The sequence below is a fragment of the Carcharodon carcharias genome, chromosome 10, assembly GCF_017639515.1.
Source record: "Carcharodon carcharias isolate sCarCar2 chromosome 10, sCarCar2.pri, whole genome shotgun sequence".
NCBI classification, from domain to species: domain Eukaryota; kingdom Metazoa; phylum Chordata; class Chondrichthyes; order Lamniformes; family Lamnidae; genus Carcharodon; species Carcharodon carcharias.
Genome location: NC_054476.1, coordinates 113,232,419 through 113,258,176, shown reverse-complemented (window position 1 = coordinate 113,258,176; position 25,758 = coordinate 113,232,419). Strand labels below are relative to the sequence as shown.

The following is a 25,758-nucleotide window of genomic DNA, read 5'->3' as shown; positions in this document are numbered from 1 at the left end:
TCAGTTTATTTATGTTGCAGTGAATTATGATGGCTCAGCATTTTTCTCCCTCTGCTAGAGAACCTGTTGCATTTATGTTGCAACTTGAGCAGAAGTTTACTGGTGACTTATTTTTAAAAATACTGAGGCACAGTTGTGTATGTATATCACTTAAACTAAAATCAGTGCTGCATTAAGATTCCAAGTTAAATCAGTGAATTTTGCTCTGCATATTAACAAAGCAGAAGTTCCAGCTTTTCTCCTGCAAGAGCTTGTACTTTGTGGTATCTTTGGGTGATAAGGTGTAAGGTGCTTCAAAAAGACTGGACATTTTATTGGTTGTGAAGTGATTTATTTAGGGATGTGCAATAAATACTGGCCTTATCCCTTTTTTAAGAAAAAAATTCTGACCTGGCCCCACACCCTAGTGATTTTTTTTAAAAAAAACTTTTTCCTCTTTACCCCTGAAAGATGTTTTCCCAACCTCATCCCAGGTCTATATTTGGCCCCACACCCTAACTGCTTGCATAGATCCTCCAATGTATCAATGGCATCTTCTGTACCCCTTGGTCATCCAACATTTACCCACTGCAAACGGCAAACTGGCAGATGCAGTGTTTCCCTTGTCTTGTATGAATTTTAGATATGTATGCTGAAATATATGGATAGATGTGCTGATCAAGCTGCCCTTTCTCTTCCTCCCCATACTAAGCTAATGTATTGCATCAGTGAGCAAGCTGCTTTCATGACTACTCTACCTCCTTATTGATGTTTAGGCAAGTTGCAGATGTAAAAAGTTAAGATGCAATTGTTACCTCCAAAAATGTTGTTACTTTTTTCATTTTTGACCTCCCTGCTCAGATTTGGATTTTGCAGTATTTGTTGAAGATGCAAGTACTATTTTTCTTTTCCTGGTCCTTTTTTTTTATGATTTTTGATTTTAAATTTATCTGTGCTTACCATTGGATTTGTGACTTTCGCTAAAGTTGATGCACTGGCAAGTCAAATTTTTCTCATGAATAGGTAATCACCTGGTGATTCAGGTGTGAATGTTTGGAATCACCATTTAAAAATGCCACAAAATATTGGTTACCCTTGGCAGTAGGCCTAAAAGTCCCAAGCAAAACATTATTATTTTAAATGATCTAGACCATATGAAAAGCAAGATTTAAAAAAAAATCTCTGCAGATGCTCATGCCTCTGTAAATTTTCTGCCTGACTTACTGAATGCTCAGGCAGGAAAAGAAAGACTTTCAATTGTATAGTGCCTTTCTTGACTGCTGGACATACCAAGGCACGTTGCAACCAATGAAGTACTTTTTTTTGATAAAAGAGCAGTTGGTGTTCAATGTAACCAATGGCAACTAATTTGGTCAGGTAATCTCTGATCGAAGGGTCATGAGGACTCGAAACGTCAACTCTTTTCTTCTCCGCCGATGCTGCCAGACCTGCTGAGTTTTTCCAGGTAATTCTGTTTTTGTTTTGGATTTCCAGCATCCGCAGTTTTTTTGTTTTAATCTCTGATGTTGGTTGAAGGATAGATATTAACTGGGATTCCATGGACAATCTCCTAGTTCTTATTCAAATAACACTGTAGGAACTTTACATTCACTTGAGAAGGCACACTGGTTCTTCGTTTAATGTTGTTTCCAAAACACTGCACCTCAGTACTGCACTGAAAAGTCTTCCTAGATCAGTTCTTCCTAAATTTTTCCTGCTGGGACCTCAATTCGATGCTTTGAAATTGCTGTGACCCCTCTGTGAAGGCGAGGAGTGGGGTTGCAGGTTGAGGCTTTAATCTTCATTTTAAAAAAGCCTGCCTTTTCTGTTGGCTTTCTGGAGCAGGAATCGAGCCTCAAGCATCGACCATTTAGGCCATGCCCACCATTTTTAAAAATCAGTGAGGATTTAAAGGGGCCTCACAGTTGTTAAATATTCAGTCAGAGCTCTGCGGCAGCCATTACTGCTGCAGAGCTCGCAATACCAGTTTGGGAAGTCCTATTCTAGACTCTGCTCAGGTCACTGAGTGGCTCTTGAACATACAGCCGTCTGACTTGGTTGAGAGTGCTACCTGCTGACCATGGCAATCGCACGATTTTATAGCAAAGCTTTCAGTCATATTCTGAAGAATCTGTAATTAGTAGACTAGGGTTTGGTGAAGAGAGGAAATGAAGAATTTTGCATGACTGACTTGGTTTGCTGTTTTACCATAAATTTGCGTGAAAGTTTACAATTTGACTAACGAGCAAAATAAGCTGGATGGAATTTGTCATGAGTTTAGCTTTGTGTTGCTGGTATGAATACAAGAATTCCGAGCAAAAGTAGGCCACTCAGCCCCTCAAGCCTGCTCCATCATTCAGTAGGATCAGTGCTGATTTTTCTACTTCGGCAACACCTTCCTACACTATCCCTACATCCCTCCATTCCCTTAATATCCAAATAGCTATTGATTTCTGATTCGATGACTCAGCATCCAGACCCCTGTATGTTAGAATTACACAAGTTCTCAAATAATTCTTCTGAGATTGGACCCCCATGTTCTAGATTCTCCAGTCAGGGGAAACATCCTCTCAGCAACCACCCTGTCAAGTCCCTTCAGACTCTTGTACCTCCTGAGTCATCTTTCATTTCTCTAAACGCCATAGGCATAGTCTCCTCAAAACAATTCCCTCTTTCCAGGAACTAATCTAATCTAGTGAAGCTTCTGCAATCCCTCTAGGGTAAGCATCTCCTTCCTTGGGAAAGGAGACCAGAACTGTACATAATACATCATGTGGTCTTGCCAAGGCTATATAATTTAGTAAGATTTCTTTACTCTTTATGCTCCAATCCTAATGTCATAACTGATATGTGATTTGCTTTCTACTTGCTTTACCTGCAGGTTATTTTTCTGTGATTTGTGTACAAGGACACTTAGGTCCCTCTGAATACCAACATTTCAGTCTCTCAATGTTTAAAAAGAATTGCCTTTCCTGAAGTGGATAACTCCACACACTCCACATTTTATTCCATTTGCCATATTCTTGCCTACTTAATCTGTCTATTTCCCCTTGCTGCATCTTTATAGGTGGGAAAATAAGCTATAAGCAAACATTGCTAGCGAATTTGGATACATAAAACTTTGTCCTCTTTTCTAAGTCATTGATATAGATTGCAAATAGTTCTACCTCAAGGATCATTATGGTACCCCACTAGTTACAGCTTGTTAAAAATGACCCAGTTTTATTCCTATAATTTTTGTTAGGCATGGACTGAGGATTGGTTAATGTAATCCTGTGACTGAGCCCTAACTTTGTTTAATAACCTTATGTGTCACCCTATCAAATGTTTTTTGAAAATCCAAATACACCACATTCACTGGTTCCCCTTTATCTACTCTATGGTTGTTACATTTTCAAAACTCGTTTGTCACACAATCTCCCTTTCATAAATCAGTGACTCCAAAAAAACATTTCTTTTTCTAAGTGCTCTGTTATCATATCTCTAATAGATTCTAGGATTTTTCCAAACTACTTAAATAGTGGTTATGTTTGCTACCTTCCAGTCAATGAGGACTGTAAGAAAATTCTCCATATTCTACAAGAGAAAATCCATCGCATCCAGTATTTCAAGGGTTCAAGTCATCATCTTCAGGGGACTTGTCAGCCTTAAGTCCCATTAATTTCTCCACTACTACCTCCTTACTAATATCCTTGAATTCTTGGTTCCCCATTATTCCTGGGATCTTTTGTTGTCCGTTGTGAAGTCAGATACAAATTATTTGTTTAATGCTTGCCACTTCTTTATTCTCCATTATAATTTCTTCTATCTCTGGGCCTCACATTTATTCTTTTCCTCTTTACACACCTATAGAAATTTTTGCAATCTGATTTCTCTTGCCTCTTGTATCCTATTTTCTCTATTTTGCTGTCTTCCTTTGAATTTTAAAATCCTCCCCACCCTCAGGCTTACTAAACTTTTTTAGTAGCGTTGTAAGCTTCTCTTCCTTTAAGCTTATCTTATCTTTAACTTGCTGGCCATGTTTGGGCCACCTTTCATGTGGACTTTTTATTCCTTTAAGGGATTGTATAATCATTGCAGATTATGAATTCTTCAAATGTTTGCCCTTGCCTTGCCTATCTAGCATCATATCTTTTTTAGTGTAGTTTCCCAATCTACCATGGCCAACTTATCCCTCGTTGCTACATTTGTTTGCTTTCTCCTAGTTTTAAGACTCTAGTTTTGGACTTAACTGAATTGCTCTCAAACTGGACATAAAATTCATCATCGCCCATCCCATCACGTCTTTTATTTCAAGTTATTAGCAAACTTTTCTCATTGCACAAACTGTTTCAATTCAAAGATTTATTTATTTAAAAATCAACTTCTGTGTGGCCATGAAACAAGCTTTACAATCAATCATTCCAAACAAAATACAAAAGGTAGAACATAGTAGAATAACATGCCTATCATCAGTATTTGCATTTTTGAGGTTCAAAGATAATCATTAGAGTTTGTTCATTTTGCAAATGCAATGTGGGATTAGACTATTCTTAACTCCTGTCATTTTACACCTTGATTTAGTTAGTTTTGAATTCTGAGCTGGTAGCCACTAAGATCTATTTTCAGGTAATAGTAATGAAGTTTGGCAACAATATCACACAAGAACGACAGATTTGATTGTGCCTGTTTTCATGTAGTTCAAATGCAATTCTGTAAGTCTTCTGAGTAACTATAGAATTAGGGCCAAGAATGACCCTGAAAACCCTTTGTTGAACACTTTCAACGGCTTTGCATTGATGCTTTGTGATTCTGCTTGACCACATAGGCGCCCGCATTCCAGTCAAGGAGGTGGTTACTAGATCTAAATAGCCTCTTCCCTAGTTGGTTCTTTTCATGCTGATCTAGAAAACTAACTTGAATGCATTTCATGAGCTAGTGCCCCACACTATTACTGCAGATTTGGCTTGTCCAGTCTATATGAAGATTAAAGTCCCTCACGATTACTGCATTACTCTTGTTACATCCTGATCTTATTCTCTGTCTGACACTTCAGCTGCTTTTTTGGGGGAGGGTTGGCAGGGGGTGGGTCTAGTAGATAGGCTATAAATAATCCACATTTTCTGTTCCTTGTTTCTTAGCTCCACAGAAACTGATGCTACATTTTTAACTTGAATCAAACAAAATATATCTGCAAGGGGGGGTTATTGTGGTGTGGTTTTGTAACAAATGAAACTCTAGCAGTGGTCACATCGGGTGATTTACTATATGAAAATTACAGTAATTCCTTCCCAACAGCCCCACCCTTCCAAAGTTTACTAACAAATTTGCATTACGTAACATTTATGACACCTGAAATTGAAAGGACGTGACTTGTTTACATTTGGAGTAGGGTGGTTTCTGGCAATGACAAAGATGTTTGTTTTAAGCAATTCGCAAAAGATTAATCTGATTTTAGGATAAATTTGCCAGTTTCACTTTATGCAGCAAGTAATTTGGCTGTGGTGTAGACTGAGATAATGAAACAATTGCACTGAAAACATGGCATGGCTAGCCAGCTGTTACATTAAAATTAGTTTAGCCTGCCAGCACAACTTGCAAAACCTGTGTACTCCTCCTAAATATTTTTCACAAAAGCCCCTCATGCAATCTCCTTCAGCAATAAGACAATCAGATGCTCACAAACTCTTGCGTGTGCTCTCTCTCTCTCTCTCTCTGAAGGAATGTAATCATATTTTGAAAGCAATGGCAATGAGTGACTTTTTTTTTCAAGAATAACATTAACCAGATGCAGGATTAACTTTTTCAGGCATGCAGCCTAGTTTTGTTTTTTTGGCTCAATTTCCTGATTAAAGTATGTTTTTTGTGTGGAGGCTCTGCAGTTAAGTCTGGTGATCAGTCATGAAAATTAACTAATTGCTTCTAGTTGTTAAAGGATGATAATTTTCCAATCTGTTAAATGTTTAGTTTCTAAATTGATCTACTTTGGTTAGGCTGTACAGACCATCCCAATGTTGTTCCTAGATAGCAAAATTCTAACTTTGTGCAGCTTCACAGTGAAGATGAGGAACGCATCCTCCAGCGCAAGTTAATTTCTTGCCAGAATTGGGTGAAAGTAAGTTGCTAGCCATGTTGCATTGCTGCAAAAACCATTAGTTTATCAACTTGAAAATGATATTCACAGTAATAACTTCTAAGATTACCTTATCTGACCAATGTAACGATATTTTCTAACCATATTGAATACTCTGCTCAATGTTATGCTCATTCTCATACCATTGCAGTACCAACAAATAGCAGTTTAAATTATTCTTCCCTATTCTGATCTTTGCTGAAGAGACACTGAATTGTGACAAGATCTAACCTTGTGAAGAGGCAGAGCTTTCTTCCTGTAAGCTGATGTATTTATTAACAGGGGAATGTAATTGAATGCTAAAGCATCAGACTAGGTTGTTTAAACATGTCTAGTGCAGAAGAATGGTAAAGGTTATATACTCTAGCACCTAATTTTGTTAATTATTTGGAAATCAAGTTGACCTTATGCTCAAACCAAATGAGAGAGCTCTGGGAAGGCAAATGGAATTTCCGGTTGTATTTCCAGGACTATCTGGTCTTATACCAAGAGCACTAGCCTAAGTAAGACTTTGATATGCTTGCATTAGAGCAATGTTGTCTAATAGAATTTTGGTAACTTGCCAAACTTTGTCACCTGATATAAAATGTATGAAATATTAGTAAAACAAATGCATAATATTTTAAAAATGGAGTTGAGGTTTCAAGCCATCAGCAATCAAGACCAATACACACAATGTCAGAGCCAGGGGAATAAATCCAACTGTTCCGCAAAGCAAGTCTGCTGTACACACTTTTCAAAGGGTTGTGAAAAATAAGTTTTTACGGAGTGAACTGTCTTCATTTAAATGAATTGTATATTCTGAGACTCTGGGAGGGAAAAGAATTACCAAATCACCATGTATTGGCTTCTGCGCTCTTGGCTGCCATTTCCAACACATCTGGACATTTTAATAGACCTTTGGCTCATGGCCAGCCTCCTATAATCTCCTTTTATGCCAAAAGTACCCTATTCCTTTAAATCGTTTAACAGATCATAACAGAACACATTTGAATGTTGCTGCATCATCCCAGCTTGCCAAAATTGTAGATTTCCACCCTAATTGGTATCTATGCGATGTTGTTTGTCACTCACACACCTCAACTGTTTTTTGTAAAAACTGCCAGTTACTAGCTAAATAAAACCAACTTTTTCAGTTAGCAACTGCTGTGTCACTAGATTCCCCAAGAAAATTTTGCAAGTAATTTGACTGCTGTCCTTGTAAAAGCAAGCTCTCACAGCACTTCACAGAACATCTCTCAAATTCATCACCATTTAGAACAGGAACAAAGAAGGTAACTGTTGGGTTCCTTCAACACTGAACAGAAACCCAACCCTGCATATTTTATCCTTATTACTATTTCTTATTTTTAAACTGGACTTTTCTGCTAAACCAAGACAAGATGGTTGACCCTCTGTCTAGAAATTATCTCCCAGCGGCCTTCCGAACAAAAGAGTTCTCTTAGTTTCGGGACTGTCTCACCTTGCTGTGGCTAAGGAGCTTCTAACCGACCACCTGGGCTGTACGTACCAATTACAAAGGGAGCTGCCATTTGCATTTGATATGCTAACCTTGCTAGCAGATTCTGTGGGCCTGTTGAGACAATAACTTCCCAAACACCAGACCCTCTACACGAATGGCACCCCTTTCAACCCATAGTGGCTGAGGCGTTATCAGTCCCAAAAACAAAGCCAAATTCCAAGCGCTGAATAAGCATCCTTTGTTGAAGTCACTGTGGCGAAGCAAGATCACATGACCCAACACTGGCCTTTTGAGCAGTTTAATATTACCTTTCTTAGCTGTGCAGCCAGCCTGCTGTTTAACATCTAATTGGCAGGCCACACAGAAGCAAGCTCTGTTCAGGATGGACCACCAGCTCATCTAACCTGACTCTACTGGAAGATTTTGTATCCTTGCCTACAGAACTGACGCTATCCCTGTGTGCTTACTTGACATCAACACCACCTGAAAAAGTGAATCTTACATTACCGGCCTTTAGCCAACTGACCATCGAACGACCACGTGAAGGAAAGACTTCCTTCATTGGACTCTAACTTTGGGTTCTGGAACTCATGAACTATTATTCAGTTTTTCTGTGGTCCTTGTAAACCTCCTTTCCTCTTGTTACTATGTGAATGCAGAGTGGGAAGTTGTGGACTCTCCTTTTCACTGGCTTTGAATGTGTACGATAAACTAACCTGAGTTAATCCTAACTAGAGTTTGCTGTGGGATTATTAGTAAAATTAGTTCACACAAAAACCAAGGGGTTGGGAAAATATGCCACCATTTATTCTTAAAAACTAATTCACAACACATTCTGTTTATGGACAGGTGGTAAGAGGACAACCGTGCTGTTTGAACTGACCCCCTCCTGTCCATAACAGTAACAAAGGGTGGAATATTTTTCTTGTTTGATTGAACAAGTGGCCCTTCAGCTTCTGAGTCACTAGATACCCAACAACTAAATTATATTCCGATAAACATAATCACAGTTGGACTGATATGTAATTCATGTCTAATAGCAATGTGGCTGATTCTTCCTTGCTTAATTCAGGACTGATGACAAATAGCGGGCTAGAGAGTGACACCCATACTCATACCCAGCACTGTAACTTTTAACACATCTGAGTCTTGCATGGCTCTAAAAATGAACAGAATTAATTTTCCATGTGTATGTGGCCAATTAGTCATGCAGTGAGCATATTAGACAACAATGCAATAATGTGCCTAGTTTTGTTCCATGCACATGAAGGCTGCCTAGGTTCTGCAGGCTGTGCAAAGAAGTGACAAGAATGATAACCAAAAGTCCTGCTACTGTGCAACAGCAAGGCTGATTTGGTAATTTTAATTTAATGAAATGTATGTGTGGAAGGGACATGATTGAAGTTTTCAAAGTAAAACTATTTGGTAGAGCATGGTTGAGAAGGATCATGTTTAACGGCGAGAATGATGGCATGTGTGTACAATTTGAAGGCAGTCAGTTTCATCTGTGCTGACTTTTCTTGGCGAACTTTTTGCATGCTTTCTCTCCTCTCTTAGCCAACTGGAACTGTATCCAATCTTTTTTGTTGTCTCAATGTTTGTATTTCCCCCAGCAAAAGCTTTTGGACCAAGCTTAAGTTCCTTCTGGAACAAACTGCTGAAGTGTAGTGGGTGTGGATTTTCTGCAGAGAACTTGACAAAATTCTTTGAAAAGAGGACAATTTCTGTTAAAGAATAAATTGCTATTTAGCTGGGATTTTGAGGAACATTGAGCTCTTTAGTCTCTAGATTGTTGCCTTGGGGTCAGGAATATGCCTAAACATGTTGCCCATCCTAAGGAGCCTCTCCTTGAGGGGTGAGTCGATGATGTAAATGATTGCAGAATGTCTGAGGGTGTTGGGGAAGGGACCTAATGATTTGTTCCCACGCTTTGTGTGTTGCACTTGGGGGTGCAGTTTCCAGTCAGTCTATACTGTGGCTCAGGATATAGGAAAAACACATTCCTGCTTACCTTGGCCATTAAATTGCAAATTCATTATACTTGTCCTTTCCAATGCCATAATTGTTATCACTGCAATTTAAAGATAACATAGAGGAACACTTCAAAAGAACAATATTGCACATGTTTTCATGAATAGACTTTTGATTTATAGTGATAAAAACAAAAAAACTGCGGATGCTGGAAATCGAAAACAGAATTACCTGGAAAAACTCAGCAGGTCTGGCAGCATCGGCGGAGAAGAAAAGAGTTGACGTTTCGAGTCCTCATGACCCTTCGACAGAACTTGAGTTCGAGTCCAAGAAAGTTGAAATATAAGCTGGTTTAAGGTGTGTGTGTGGGGGGCAGAGAGGGAGAAGTGGAGGGGGTTGGTGTGGTTGTAGGGACAAACAAACAGTGATAGAAGCAGATCATCAAAAGATGTCAACAACAATAAAACAAAAGAACACAGGTGTTAAAGTTGGTGATATTATCTAAACGAATGTGCTAATTAAGAATGGATGGTAGAGCACTCAAGGTATAGCTCTAGTGGGGGTGGGGAGAGCATAAAAGATGTAAAAAAATAAATAAATAAATATTTTTTTTTCCTTTTTCTCTTTTTATAATGGAAAAAGGTGGGAAAAGGAAAATCTATATAATTTTTTGGAAAAAAAAGGAAAAGGAAGCGGGAAACAGAAAGGGGGTGGGGTGGGGGAGGGTGCTCACGACCTAAAGTTGTTGAATTCAATATTCAGTCCGGATGGCTGTAAAGTGCCTAGTCGGAAGATGAGGTGTTGTTCCTCCAGTTTGTGTTGGGCTTGACTGGAACAATGCAGCAAGCCAAGGACAGACATGTGGGCAAGAGAGCAGGGTGGAGTGTTAAAATGGCAAGCGACAGGGAGGTTTGGGTCATTCTTGCGGACAGACCGCAGGTGTTCTGCAAAGCGGTCGCCCAGCTTACGTTTGGTCTCTCCAGTGTAGAGGAGACCACATTGGGAGCAACGAATGCAGTAGCAGTAGACTAAGTTGGGGGAAATGCAAGTGAAATGCTGCTTTTACCCATCTCCAATATTCTCCCTCCACCTGGACCCCTCCCTCTGGATTCTTACCTTCTCTTGATCTTTTCATTGAGAACTGTCGGCGCGACATTAGTCATCTCAATTTCTCTGCTCCTCTCACCCATTCTAACCTGTCTCTCTCTGAATTTACTGCACTCCGTTCTCTCAGGTCCAACCCTGACATTGTCATCAAACCCGCTGACAAGGGTGGTGCTGTTGTTGTCTGGCGCACTGACCTCTACCTCGCGGAGGCTGAGCGTCAACTCGCAGACACTTCCTCCTACCTCTCCCTGGACCATGACCCCACCACTGAACATCAAGCCATTGTTTCCAGGACTGTCACTGACCTCATCTCCTCTGGGGATCTCCCTCCCACAGCTTCCAACCTGATAGTCGCCCAACCTCGGACGGCCCGCTTCTATCTCCTACCCAAAATCCACAAACAGAACTGCCCCGGTAGACCGATCGTCTCAGCTTGCTCCTGCCCCACAGAACTCATTTCTCGTTATCTTGACTCCCTTCTCTCTCCCCTTGTCCAGTCCCTTCCCACCTACATCCATGATTCCTCTGACACCTTACGTCACATCAACAATTTCCATTTCCCTGGCCCCAACCGCTTCCTCTTCACCATGGACGTCCAATCCCTCTACACCTCCATCCCCCACCAGGATGGTCTGAGGGCCCTTAGCTTCTTCCTCGAACAGAGGCCCGAACAATCCCCATCCACCACTACTCTCCTCCGTCTGGCTGGACTTGTTCTCACGCTGAACAATTTCTCCTTCAACTCCTCTCACTTCCTCCAAATAAAAGGTGTGGCTATGGGTACCTGCATGGGCCCCAGCTATGCCTGTCTCTTTATGGGGTATGTGGAACATTCCTTGTTCCATTCCTACTCCGGCCCCCTTCCACAACTCTTTCTCCGGTACACCGATGATTACTTCGGTGCCGCTTCGTGCTCTCGTCGGGACTTGGAAAAATTTATTAATTTTGCTTCCAATCTCCACCCCTCCATCATTTTCACGTGGTCCATCTCTGACACTTCCCTTCCCTTCCTTGACCTCTCTGTCTCAATCTCTGGTGATAGACTGTCCACCAATATCCATTACAAACCCACTGACTCCCACAGCTATCTTGACTACAGCTCCTCACACCCCGCTTCCTGTAAGGACTCCATCCCATTCTCTCAGTTCCTTCGCCTCCGTCGCATCTGTTCCAATGATGCTACCTTCAAAAACAGTTCCTCTGACATGTCCTCCTTCTTCCTTAATCGAGGTTTTCCACCCACAGTCGTTGACAGGACCCTCAACCGTGTCCGGCCCATCTCCCGCGCATCCACCCTCACGCCTTCTCCTCCCTCCCAGAAACACGATAGGGTCCCCCTTGTCCTCACTTATCACCCCACCAGCCTCCGCATTCAAAGGATCATCCTCCGCCATTTCCGCCAACTCCAGCATGATGCCACCACCAAACACATCTTCCCTTTACCCCCCCCCTATCGGCATTCCGTAGGGATCACTCCCTCCGGGACACCCTGGTCCACTCCTCCATCACCCCCTACTCCTCAACCCCCATCTATGGCACCACCCCATGCCCACGCAAAAGATGCAATACCTGCCCCTTCACTTCCTCTCTCCTCACCGTCCAAGGACCCAAACACTCCTTTCAAGTGAAGCAGCATTTCACTTGCATTTCCCCCAACTTAGTCTACTGCATTCGTTGCTCCCAATGTGGTCTCCTCTACATTGGAGAGACCAAACATAAACTGGGCGACCGCTTTGCAGAACACCTGCGGTCTGTCTGCAAGAATGACCCAAACCTCCCTGTCGTTGCCATTTTAACACTCCACCCTGCTCTCTTGCCCACATGTCTGTCCTTGGCTTGCTGCATTGTTCCAGTGAAGCCCAACACAAACTGGAGGAACAACACCTCATCTTCCGACTAGGCACTTTACAGCCATCCGGACTGAATATTGAATTCAACAACTTTAGGTCGTGAGCTCCCTCCCCCATCCCCACCCCCTTTCTGTTTCCCCCTTCCTTTTTTTTTTCCAAAAAATTATATAGATTTTCCTTTTCCCACCTATTTCCATTATAAAAAGAGAAAAAGAAGAAAAAAAAAATTATTTATTTATTTATTTTACATCTTTTATGGTCTCCCCACCCCCACTAGAGCTATACCTTGAGCGCCCTACCATACATTCTTAATTAGCACATTCATTTAGATAATATCACCAACTTTAACTTAACACCTATGTGTTCTTTTGTTTTATTGTTGTTGACATCTTTTGATGATCTGCTTCTATCACTGTTTGTTTGTCCCTACAACCACACCAACCCCCTCCACTTCTCTCTCTCTCTCCGCCCCCCCCCACACACACACACCTTAAACCAGCTTATATTTCAACTCTTTCTTGGACTCGAACACAAGTTCTGTCGAAGGGTCATGAGGACTCGAAACGTCAACTCTTTTCTTCTCCGCCGATGCTGCCAGACCTGCTGAGTTTTTCCAGGTAATTCTGTTTTTGTTTTTGTTTTGGATTTATAGTGTTGTCTGCAGGGCTAACTGAAAGGTAACTGATGGTGTGGTTCTTTTTGAACAATGCTCTGTCACAATTTTATGTGAAATATTAGAAATTGCTAGAAATGTAACTTTGTCCATACTTATCATTCTAGAGCTGAACAAGAATCCTGTTGATGGTTTTTCAGCGGGGTTGATCGATGACAATGATCTATACAGATGGGAAGTACTTATCATAGGCCCTCCTGACACACTATAGTAAGTATTGCACCTATGCCCTATTTCAGGGTGGGTGATTATGCTTTGCTTCATCTTTAGAGTCCTGCAATACGCTGAATAAAACGGTTTGCAAAGTCTGCAAAGGAGAAACAAAAAATGGGTGACTCTGAAATGCTTTAGTTTTAACCAGAATTCTGGTTAAACAGATTCTTAATAAAATTGCCCCTCCTTTTGATTGTAACCAAGCCAGTGATTCAGCAATGCTTTAACCGTACCAGCCCAGCCAAGTCCTAAGGAAATGAAATTCTGCACTAAGCTGCATGGAATGAGTTAAACCACTCATTTAAGCCCAATTAGTGGATGTGGGTCCACTGTACAAAATAACTGGCCAAATGCCCTACATGGCTAATGTGGAAATCGTGATTTTGCGGTTGAGGAGAAGAAAGAAATTGGAGCTTTTTCTTGCTTATACTGTTCAGAATAATATGTGCAAACCAACCTAGTGATGTAGTAAAACTGCAAGTGCTGACTCCTTCAGGAGATGAACAAATGGCTTTCATGTTATAATTAATGCCATACACTGAATTGAACTGTGCAAAATTTTAGATTATTTCATGATCCTGAGGCTGGCTTGTGGGAAGGTAGAGTTGTGGCTTCTCCATCCCAGGGAGGGTGAAATTGTGTCTATAAAGCAAGGTCCTGTGAATTTAAAGGTGCAGTGCTACTGTACAAATAGTTTTCATTGGTAAACATGATTTATGTAACAAAATAGTGTGGTGCTGGTATGTTTGTTACACGCATCTTACAAAAATTGTAGTGACATTATATTAAAATGGAATCAAAACTAAGGCTCTGGTGCTGTGACACCAAAGGAAATGCTTTGTGGTTTTGTCTTCTAATTTTTCTCATGTTGGGTTTTGTTTTCACACTTTTTGTTCTGCCCTCAAAGACTGATTTTTTTTAAACCCAATCCCTCATACTTGCGTAGCCAGTGAAGATGAGTGAAGTGGAATATTTGTTTCCATATCTTTAGTTCTAGTAAACTAGCCTTACAAAAGCTGTGCATTTGAATCAGCTGCTTTTTTGCTGTTCCTCCTTTTTTTCGTGTTGGCAACTTGAATGCATTGTGATGTAAATATCATCACTGTGTTGCAAAGATGCATCATTTTATCGTTGACAAGAGTTACCTTAATGACACTGGCCAGCAATGTAAACCATCAAAGGAAAGGTATGGAGGTGGAAGGGCTGGAGATCTGTAGAGTGTCAGCCCCAAATCTCAATAGAAGCAGCTCTTGGAATCTGGAGAATCTAAGGATTATAATCGGGGCCTGTAGAATTCTGCAGCACCTTGAGATCAGGTTCTATGACCAGTCCAGCCAAATTCTGATCTAAGGATGTAAGATTTCTGGGGCATGTCTATTCAAGTTCTGCAGTACGTTACTTAACATGCTGTATATTTGCTATCTTGTGGTGCTTTTATATTGAAGACTGGTTTGTGGCTTTTTAGGCTCTGGCAGCCTAGCTGGAGCTTTTAACTAGCTTCTGTGCAAGGTTGGATATGGACAGAACTATTGCCCAGAAGTTAGAAATGTGAATGTTCATAATGATAAGGGAGAATCCATGCAGTCTATACTTAAATGGGATTAAGTGTCCATTAGACTTGGAGTACTTCATAAACTTGGTTTAATACTGCACTGGGTTTACACTCTACTGAATGACGAGTCTAATTGGTGAGATTGCTTTCTCCCGAGAGGGTTTCTCTCCAATTGGGTTGAGTCCAGGAATTACTTCAGACATTGAGCTTGCAGTCTAGTTGCACCCTTAATTAGCAACCAAAATAGTAACTCAAATGCACATGGTCTGGCAGAATTCTAAGTGCAGGAGCCGGGGATCAAAACACAGGCTGATCATTCAAGTGGTCACTTGTGCTGTGACGGAATGGATCAGAAAATGGGGTTGGTTCGCCCTGCTGAAATTACCAGCAATTCTAATTTTTAAAGATCTTTGCCTAGCAGGGAAGCCTGTGACATGGATGCAGTAGAAGAGCAGAGGAGTTGATCAATGATTTCAAAAGAAAATTGGAGGGTGCTTGAAGGAAATAAATTAGGGCCACTGAGGTAAAGCAGGAGAATGGGACTGACTGGTTTGCCTTACAGAGAGCAAGCGTAGATTTGATGGGCTGAATGGCCACCTATGCTGTATATGACTGTGAGCAAAAGATCGGAGATTGGATTGTGTTTTATTGTTGAGGGAGGGATTGTGGTGGTGGGAGTCAACCAATTAGAGAGGAAAGCACGTTGGGTCTATAGGAAACATTGCTTGTGGGCCAGGAGGAACAGCAAGTTGTAAAGGCACTTGCCTTTTTGATCCAGCCGTTCTTTTATCTGTCTAGTTTCCCAAGGTCTAGGAAACCTTGGCCAAAATGCATTTTGAGAACCGGGCGGGTGAAGAAAGCCTTAAAAATGAGGCATGCAACCGCCTTGAGCTCTTATTGACTGACCAGCCTCCTGAGTGTGGATTGATCGTCTGGCCTTACCTCTGTTTAAACCTGAAATGGCCAGTTCAGGTTTTAATTTTGGTTTCAACTTCTCACATTACCTCAGCCCATTCATTCTAGGGGTTAAAATTACACTGCTGTTTGCTGTACTTCAATGTTTTATGTTGTGCTGATTTTCACAGGCACAGGTCTCTAATAGAAAATGTACACTTGAAGCACAGGAAATATTATTAAGGGTTGACTTTTTTTCTAGCCAAACTAATTGTCAATTCCAAACTACAGTTTGATGGAGAAACCAAGATGGCAGCCAAAATTATTTTTTGAAAATACTTGATTTTAATTTGTTCCCTTCTGTTTGTGCTTGACTTGTATCTTTAGTTCATACCTTTCTGCTATTGATTCACACTTTCCTTGCATCAGGTTTCTTTTTGTTCCCATACTGTCATTCCAGAAGCTGGCACAACTTATCTACCAAGGCTTTAAAAGTTAGAAAAAATCTGAACATTTAGATAAAGGAGCATGTAATAAAGCACACTGCTGAAACTCCAGAATGAATTGCAGAACGTATGTAGAAATTTATCCCTCAAATGCTGTGCAATTTTACTGTGATATTTTTCACAACAGCGTATCCTACTGCTAATACATATTGAAAACTACATTGAACATTTCTTCTCACTTGATTGTTTTATAAATATGGAATTCCATTGCCACAACTAAAGAGATTGCTCTCCAAATTGGATAGAATAAAGCAGTTGGGGCTGACTAAGCACTTTACAAATCAGCTATCACTAATCTGCAAGAGTCCAGTTGGTCATGGTGTCCCTACCATTACTCTTCTTTGGCGTACTCCACCAAAAACAAATTACTTTATCATTCACTGCTGTGTTTTTATGAACAGACATGGCTGCACTTAAAAGTAATTAATTGGTAGTGAAGCACTGTCACAGGATGTGGGCTGTGTGTATAGCATGTTCTCTTATTGTTCAACTTTTCCAATCACAAGGAGTGGAAATACAAGCAGAAGTTGTATTATATTCTGTGTTGTGTATATGTGTGTGTGTGGTGTACGTAACGTTGACTGGCTTCAAATTTAGCATCTAGCAGCTACTACCCAGCTGGAGGCCAATCAAACCAGTAACAACAACAGCAGTGACTTTGTATAGCATCTTTTTAATGTAGGAAAATCCCTTGAAGCAATTCGCAAAGGTTGATCAGACAAAATTTATACAAACCAAAGAAGACAGAATCAGAAGACTGAAAGGTACGACTTAGGGAGAACAGTCACGGCCCAGATAAATGAAAGCATGGCTACTAATAAGGCAAGAAAAGTGAAGGACCCTGTGGCCAGAGTTTGATGACTATAGTCATGGAGGGTGTAGAAGAGGATGGGGCGTGACCATGAGGAATTTGAACATGAGATGAAGAATTAAAATTGAGCTGTTTGTGGACCAGGAGCCAATATAGATCCTTGAGCAGGTTTGATGGGTGAGCATGCATTAATTAAGATATGGGTAGATGACCTCTGGAGGAACTAAAGTTTAAACCATAGAAGGTGGGAGGCCACCCAAAAGCATTCCCAAAAGTAGAGGTAACCACAGCATAGATTTCAGCCGCAGATGAGATGAGTCAGGGGCAGCACCTGGCAATATTATGGAGATGAAAAGTCAGTAGTCTCTGTAATGGAGGAGATATCTGATTCTTGGTCCAATAGGGCATTAGGGTTGAAAACGATCTGGTTTAGCCAGAGTGTCCAGAGAGAGAGAGGGGATAAAATATGGGACAACACTTGCCTGGAACCAGTCAATATTTTTGGGGTTTTGGTCTTCCCACTATTTAATTAAGGAAATTGTGGCCCATTAGAACTGGTTATTTGATGAGGCATTGGAGGAGTTTAGAGAGGTGCTGGTGGTGTGCAGGGGGCTGCCATCAGCGTAAATGTGACAACAAACAAGTCTTAGGGTTCTTGATACTCTGGAGATAAATATGTGGGAGTGAGAAAAGAAGTTATTGTGATTTATTCTCTGCCTGATTAGATGGGTAAGGACAATCCCACTCAACAGGATGTAGTGATTATTTGAGAGCTGCAGAGCAGCAAAGAAGGATCATGCACCTCAGTCAGTCACTGAGTCTTTTGTTACGTTGATTTAGAGCATTTTCTAGTCTGTGGGCAGGGGTGGAAATCTGGACTGGTGCAAACCATTTTCATGTATTTAAAAGCACTTTAGTCAGGTATAAGCTGTTGGTCTGTTACTCCTGAGGCAAGTATCCTTGTTTTGGAGGATTGTTTTGAATGCAGCATCAACCTGGTGATGCAAAGCAGTGACTCATAGTGTAATCAGTTTTGTGTTGGTGCTGTACAATTTGCTGCACTTCAGCATTGAACAAAATCAGTTCTCTGTGGATTATTATTTTAGATGGTTTTGTCCAGATATCACTAACTTTGCTGATGACTTATCAAACATGAACTGCAAACAGCGTTCTGAGACTTGGAAAAACTCAGCAGGTCTGTCAGCATCGGCGGAGAAGAACAAAGTTGACGTTTTGAGTCCTCATGACCCTTCAACAGAACTAAGCAGAAATAGGAAAGGTGTGAAATATATTTCACCACTTTCCTATTTCTACTTAGTTCTGTTGAAGGGTCATGAGGACTTGAAACGTCAACTTTGTTCTTCTCCGCTGATGCTGCCAGACCTGCTGAGTTTTTCCAGGTATTTCTGTTTTTATTTTGGATTTCCAGCATCTGCAGATTTTTTGTTTTTAGCATCTGAGACTTATAAGCTAGATGGTTAAAACTTGTCAAATTTTGTTTATCCTTTTTATACTTGGCACTTTAAAATAGTGCCAGAAACAAATACAGTCTACCTTTTGTAGGTAGCATTTCTTCTTCTTGGGCAGTCCCTTGGGATCGAGTATGAATTGCTTCTATTGCAGTTCAGTGGATTCAGAGATGTGATCTGCAGACTCTGCCACATGTGGGGCAGGTGTTGCTTGGTAGGTGAGTTGGGAGGTTTGTGTGCTGTCTCCATGCCTTGACTTTGCCTCTTTGTTCCCGAAGAAGGCTTTCAGTGGGTTTGGTGCCTTCCTGAATAAGCCTTCTCTACTTTGGCTGGCCTTGACTTCCATGAGTTGGTGGGAATATTTGACCTCTTCAGGGATGCTTTTGAGGACGTCCCTAAAGCCTTTCCATTGTCTTCCTGGGAGCCTCCTGCCACGACCAAGTTCCGAGTAGAGCAGTTGCTTCACGAGATTTGGAGGATCTTACAGTGGCACGGCTGGTGATACTTCTCGGAGGTGCCTGCTGTAGGTTGTCTCATCTTCAAAGCATGTAGGAGCACGGGGATCACTGTTGCCTGGTAAACCTTGACCTTAGTTTCCGGTTTGAGATCCTGGTCCTCAAATACACTTAATTTTCCTCGGGGAGGTAGCATTTAGCAACTGTCATCATGGCAGGATGCTACACTCGCTTAAAGGTTGCTGATCTTCTGATTCAGCTATAATTGGATTTTGTGTTGCAACCTACCCATTTCCCAATTTAGAGAGCCAGGAGGAGGTAGTCCTAGGTCTTTGCTCTGCAATCTGGTATCTGCAGGAAAAATCCCTTTTATGGGATTTGGCAACTTGCTTGATTCCTACCTAATGTTTGGAGCTGGACGTCTTATTATTACAACCAAGTTGTGAATGAAACCTATTTTGTGACACTTTCTACAGTGACACTTGTTAGCATCTGCCTTGCAAAGTGTTCATTTTTAAATGTAATGAACTTTTCTAAAGGAAAACGGGAGTTTGCTGCTGTAAGAATTGGTTTTAAACCAAACTGTTCAGTTGTATTGCAAGGCCATAAGTCAGGTCTAGTTAAGTCTAATAGTGCATGCACTTTTTACTAGCAATCATAATATGATTGTATTCAAAGTAGTGTTTGAAAGGAAAAAAATGCAAAACAGGTACTAAGATTCTAGATTTGGGTAAGGATGGCTTTAATAGTATGAAACAGACCGTCCACAGTAAATTGAACAAATCTATTAATGGGCAAAAAAACAGGACCTGTGGGAGGTATTTCTTCACTGTGATAAAGAACCGTTTATACCCCTGAAGGATGAGAGTACTACTTTGCAAAAAAGACAGCCATGGACAGATAAGAGGTAAGAGATTATGTAAAACTAAAAAAGCAGAGATTGTGGTCAAAAGGAAAAATGTTTAAGGATGACAAAGCAGATGGTAAGAGCTACAAAAAGGAGAATGAGCAGAAACTTGTAAGGGGTGTCAATCAACATGGCCTTTACAATTATTAGCAAAAAGAGGATGATCAGAAGCAATGTGGGCCCACTTTGCATCAGTATTTACCATAGAGGAAGAGGTCAGCATGCTAGACATCTAGAGAAAACTTATTGGGACAGGGACGCAGCAAAATTAAAATAAGCAAGATAACAGTAATGGAGAAATGAATGGCATAGTGACAAATCCCCAGGACCAGAGTGTTTCCATCCCAGGGTTTTAAAAGATACGGATGAAAACATTGTAGATGTCCAAACTATAATCTTCCAAAATAAAAACAGAAAATGCTTGGAATACTCAACAGGTCCAGCAGCATCTGTGGAAGTAAAACAGTTAATGTTTCAGGTTAAACTTTTCATCAGTTTACAATAAGTGGCTATCCTTGAGAATGTGCCTAGTGGTGGCCTGCAAAACTCTGTATTCACTGTATTAATAATTTAGATGATGGGATAGAATGCTGCATACCAAATTAGCCAATGATACAAAGGCAGTATTATAAACAGGTGGAAGTGTCATAGTACAAAAAATATTGATAGGTTAAGTGAATAGGGAAATCTGTCAAATAGATTTCAATGTAGGCAATTGTGAGGTGATCCACTTTGGATCTAAAAAGGACAGAACTGGTACATGGAAGAGGTTAAGAGGGAGGAACAGCGGAGGCCCAATGAGACTTATTGAATATGTGTGTTGGGGTCCAGCTACTCAGATCATTACAAAGTCATTAACAAGATCAGAACGTTATCAAAGGCTAATGGAATGCTGGCTTTTGGAGGACTAGAATATAATGGGATAGAAGTCCTGCTTCAGCTATACAAAGCCCAGGTTAGACCACAGCTGGTGTACTGCAGGCATTTCTGGCCACCACAATTTAGGTGGGGTCTATTGGCCTTAGAGGGAGTGTAGTATAGACTTGGAATAATATTTGGACTCCAAGGGTGAAGCTACGAGGAGAGATTGTTGTGTTCCTTAGAATTTAGATGGTCAGGGGCTGATTTGATTGAAGTATTTAAGATATTATGGGAACAGTTTCCCAGTTGAGGAGTCTTGGACTAAATAGCAAAAATTAATCTAAAATTAGAGCCAGAAGATCATAGGCAGTTGAAAATCTCTTCCACATATGGTAATTGATGTATTGTTAATTTTAAAACTGTATTTTGTTAGCTAGAGATATTAAGGAATATGGGACAAAGGCAAGTACATGGATTTGGCTCACAGATCAGAAATGATCTCGTTAAATGGCAGAATAGACTTGATGGCTAACTGGCCTACTCCAGTTCCAGACAAGACATGCAATGTGATGTTGGAGGTACATTCAGGCAATTTGTATATGAACTGTAAAACATGATTTTTATTTCTGAAAGACCACTTCCAGTTAGTCCAGGCACTTAGAATCTCCATGATGACATTTGTAAATGATGAGCAAAATAGTGTGCGCACAATTTGGCAAAGGTTTCCTTCCTGACAGTGCTGTGGATGAACCTACACCACCACATCTGAGATTACCTACCACTTGGTGTCAGCATTCAATATCGTCTGGATGGGAAGCTCTTAACCTTGGTTGTTTCCGGGCAAAACAAAACTAACCACCATGGGCATCATGGAGTCAGAGTTTGACAGCATGGAAAGAGGCCCTTTGGCCCATCATGTCTGTGCCGGTTCATCAAGCCCCTATCTACTCTAAAGCTCATTTTCCAGCACTTGGCCCATAGCCTTCTATGCTAATAGACTCATAGAGAATCCATGACCTTAGTTTGCGGATGACTGCTGCATGATGGCTCACTCTGTACAGGGCATGCAAAGGACGCTTGACCTCTTCATCACCTCAGATAAGAGGCATGGCCTGTTCTTAAACATCACCAAGACGGAGGTCCTTCACCAACCTTCTCTGGGCTAGTTGAGCATCCGCTGCGTCATCCATGTAGATGGGGTGGCTCTGGAGCACGTGCAGCACTTCCCTTAACTCGGCAGCCACTTCTCCCAAGGGACTAGCATCAATGAGGAAGTCCAACACTGAGTCAACTGTCCTGACGCTGCCTCCTTCAAGCTGTGCCAACGTGTCTTTGACAGCAGGGACCTTTGCAAGTCAACAAAGGCTGTGGTTTACACGGCCATTGTGTTGACCATCCTCTACTGCAGCAAAATATGGACTGTCTACCAACGCCACATTAAGATCCTTGAGACCTTTCATCAGAGGTGCATCGCATCCTGGGGATCAAATGGGAGGATGGCCGGACTAACGCAAGCGCCGACCATGAGCTGCATCTACCAGCATTGAAGCCCTGCTCCTGTGGAACCAACTCTGATGGACGGGCCATTGCGCCTGGATGCCCAAAAACGGCCCCCCTCGGCAGGTTCTCTTCTCAGCTCTCCATTGGCTGGCGCTCAAAGGGGGGCCTAGGAAATGGTATAAGGATATGCCCAAAGTTGCTGTAAAGCATGGAGGCATTAACACCACTGACTGGGGGGAGAATGCTGCTGATCACTCACATGGCACCACCTGGTCCATCTTCAAGCCACTTCAAGGCTGAGCGACTCGACAGTGAGGTGGAATGGCAGGGGCAGAGAAAGGAGAAGAAAACCAGGACTGCGATTTCCATTCCCATGCACAACAGCTTCCCATTGCGGAAGAACATGTGGATCCAAAATTGGGCTTCTCGGTCATCTGAAGACTCACCAAGCCTGACGGACGTCGTCCTTTATTCCGAGGAACCACTGATGATCACCACCAGATGGGCTTCAGTGGTTAATCATCACCTTCTCAGGGCAGTTGGGGATGGGCAATAAATGTTAACCTAGCTAGTGACACCTATATCCTGTGAAAGCATTAAAAAAAAGGTAATTTACCAAAAGTGAGACACCTAGATGACTTAAAAATTGGTGTTCGCTGTGACTCAAGCTCCAAGATCCTTCTCCCAGTAGATATGTGTATTAAGTGTCTTTTACCAATTGGACATCTCACTTATGTTTTTGTCCTTATTTCAACCAATAATAAGAAATTGGAGCAAGAGTAGGCCATTTGGGCCTTCGAGCCAGCCCCACCATTCAATAAGATTATGGTGGATCTGATGGTAGCCTCACTCCACTTTCCTGTCCACTTCCCATTTTCCTTGGCTCCCTTGTAGATCAAAAGCCAGTCTAACTCAGCTTTGAATATGTTCAGTGACCCCCTGGGATAGAGAATTCCAAAGATTAACGTCCCTCTAAAATAATTCCTTGTCTCAATTATTAAATGGGAGACCTTTTTATTCTACAATTGTGTCCCCGGTTCTAGATTCCCCTATGATGGCAAACATCCTCTCAGCATTTACCCTGTTAAGCCTCTTCAGAAGCTTGTTTCAAGAAGATCACCTCTCACTTTTCTAAACTCCAATAGCATAGTCTCAAATTGCTGAACCTTTCCTTGCTTGCTGCCAGTGAAATGCCTTTTGAAGTGTGGCTACTCCTATAGGAAATGCAGCATTTGGCTTATGCACAACAATCCAATAGAGGGTGGTAGTAAGAAGTGACTGAGAAGCATTCTGGGAGAAGTCAGCGCAGTCACTGCAACTCAGAAGGGGCTCGAGGAAAAGGACCCTTTCCCTCAACAGGAGGAAGAGCATCCAACAGCAGGTGGTAGTGAGAAGAGACTGAGAAGCATTCTGGGAGAAGTCAGCACAGTCACCGCAACTCAAGGGGATCGAGGAGGACCCACTGTCAAAGAATGGAATAGCCCCAAACATTAGATTGTTGTGGTGTTTCCATCCCTTCCTCCTCCTCAAACCAAAAAGAGAGGCAGAGGCAGTACCTTCAGGAGTGCGCCAGACCTGTGAGGGACGCTCTTCTGAAAGTGGATTTTTTTTAAAAAGCAGCTGATTGGTGAGTAAATCCTGGTGACTTTTTTTTTCTCAATCTATTAAAGTAATTTATTGCTTAATACTGAGGTAGGAACTTAAAAAGAAAGTATAGAGTAGTACCGTACAAGTATAATTAGTCAAGAAACAAGGTTCCTAGCTAATATAAATAAGGCTGTGAGGTAGCGTATTTTTTAAGGGAGTAACTAGCTTAATCAAAAGGGACGTCTTGGCAGGAGAACTCAGACCCGTGGTATGCTCCTCCTGCAGGAGGTGGGAAATGAGGGACGCTTCCAGCGTCCTTGGTGACCATGTGTGGGTAGGTGTGTCCAAATGCAGCTTATAGCTAACCAAATTTTGGAGCTGGAGTGGACTCATTGTGGTGCATCTGCAATGCTGAGCAAGTCGTGGATAGCACGTTTAGCGAGGTGGTCACACCACAGGTGAAGATTACACAGGCAGAAAGGGAATGGGTGACCATCAGGAACAGTAAAAGACTCGGGAAGGTAGTGCAGGAGTCCCCTGTGGTCATCCCCCTCTCTAACAGATATACCGTTTTGGATATTGTTGGGGGGAGGGGCCTCTCGGGGGAAAGCAGCAACAGCTAAGTTTATGGCACCGTTGGTGGCTCTGCTGCTCAGGAGTGGGAGGAAAATAAGTGGCAGGGCTATAGTGATAGGGGATTCAATAGTTAGAGGCACAGACAGACGCTTCTGTGACTGCAAACATGAATCAAGGATGGTATGTTACCTCCCTGGTGCCAAGGTCCAGGACGTCACGGAGTGGCTGCAGGACATTCTGGGGAGGGAACGTAAAAAGCCAGTGGTCGTGGTGCACTTTGGTACCAACAACATAGGTAAACTAAGGGATGAGGGCCTGCAAGATCAGTACAGGAAGTTAGGAGTCAAATTAAAATGCAGGACCTCAAATGTAGTAATCTCAGGATTACTCCCAGTTCCATGTGCTAGTGAGAGCAGGAATAAGAGGATAGACCAAATGAACATGTGGTTGGAGAGATGGTGTAGCCAGGAGGGATTGAGATTCTTGAGGCACTGGGACCGGTTCTGGGGACCTGTACAAACCGACGGGCTGCAGAGCTGGGATCAGTGTCCTTGCGCGGGCTTTTGCTAGTTCTGTTGGGGAGTATTTAAACTAGTGTGGCGGGGGATGGGATCCCTGGAGTAGGATCAGATAGGTCAGATTCAGATCAGAAAAAGGTAGAACATTAGCTAGGGACGTTGTGATAGACATGGAGTTACAGGAGAAGCAAAGTTTACAAAGTGTCCAGCAAGGGAAATTGAAGGGGTTAAACTGCTTATACTTCGATGCAAGGAGTATTACAAACAAGGTAGATGAGTTAAGGGCACAGGTAGACACATGGCAGCAGGATGTCATTGCTATAACGGAGACCTAGCTAAAGGAGGGATAAAACTGGCAGCTTAATATTCCTGGTTATAGAGTCTTCAGACACGATAAAGTAGGAGATTATAAAAAAGGAGGGGGAGCTAGCACTAATGGTTAAAGAATCAATTCCAGTTGTGAGAAGGGATGATATACTAAATAGATCAACAAACAAGGCTTTATGGATTGAGCTTATAAATAAAAAAAGGGGCAGTCACACTACTGGGAGTATACTACAGACCCCCAAAAAGTGAAAGGGAGATAGAGCAAATATGTAGGCAAATTTCTGCTTGTAAGAACAAGAGGGCAATAATAGTAGGAGATTTCAACAATCCTAATATCAACTGTGATTCAAACAATATAAGAGGCACTGAGGGAGAAAGATTCATGCAGTGTGTACAGGAAAATTTTTTCAACCAATTAGTGACAAACC

The 25,758-nt window shown here is 41.7% G+C and overlaps 1 protein-coding gene across 1 annotated transcript in view; it reads left to right on the top strand.

Annotated features, from left to right (window-relative positions):
• The window catches only part of ube2g1a (ubiquitin-conjugating enzyme E2G 1a (UBC7 homolog, yeast)), an 89,710-nt gene that overhangs the window by 47,629 nt on the left and 16,323 nt on the right, over window positions 1-25,758 (top strand). The window contains exon 2 of the mRNA XM_041197681.1: window positions 13,262-13,364. Within this exon, the coding sequence (XP_041053615.1) occupies window positions 13,262-13,364 (103 nt within the window). The remainder of the gene's footprint in view (window positions 1-13,261; window positions 13,365-25,758) is intronic.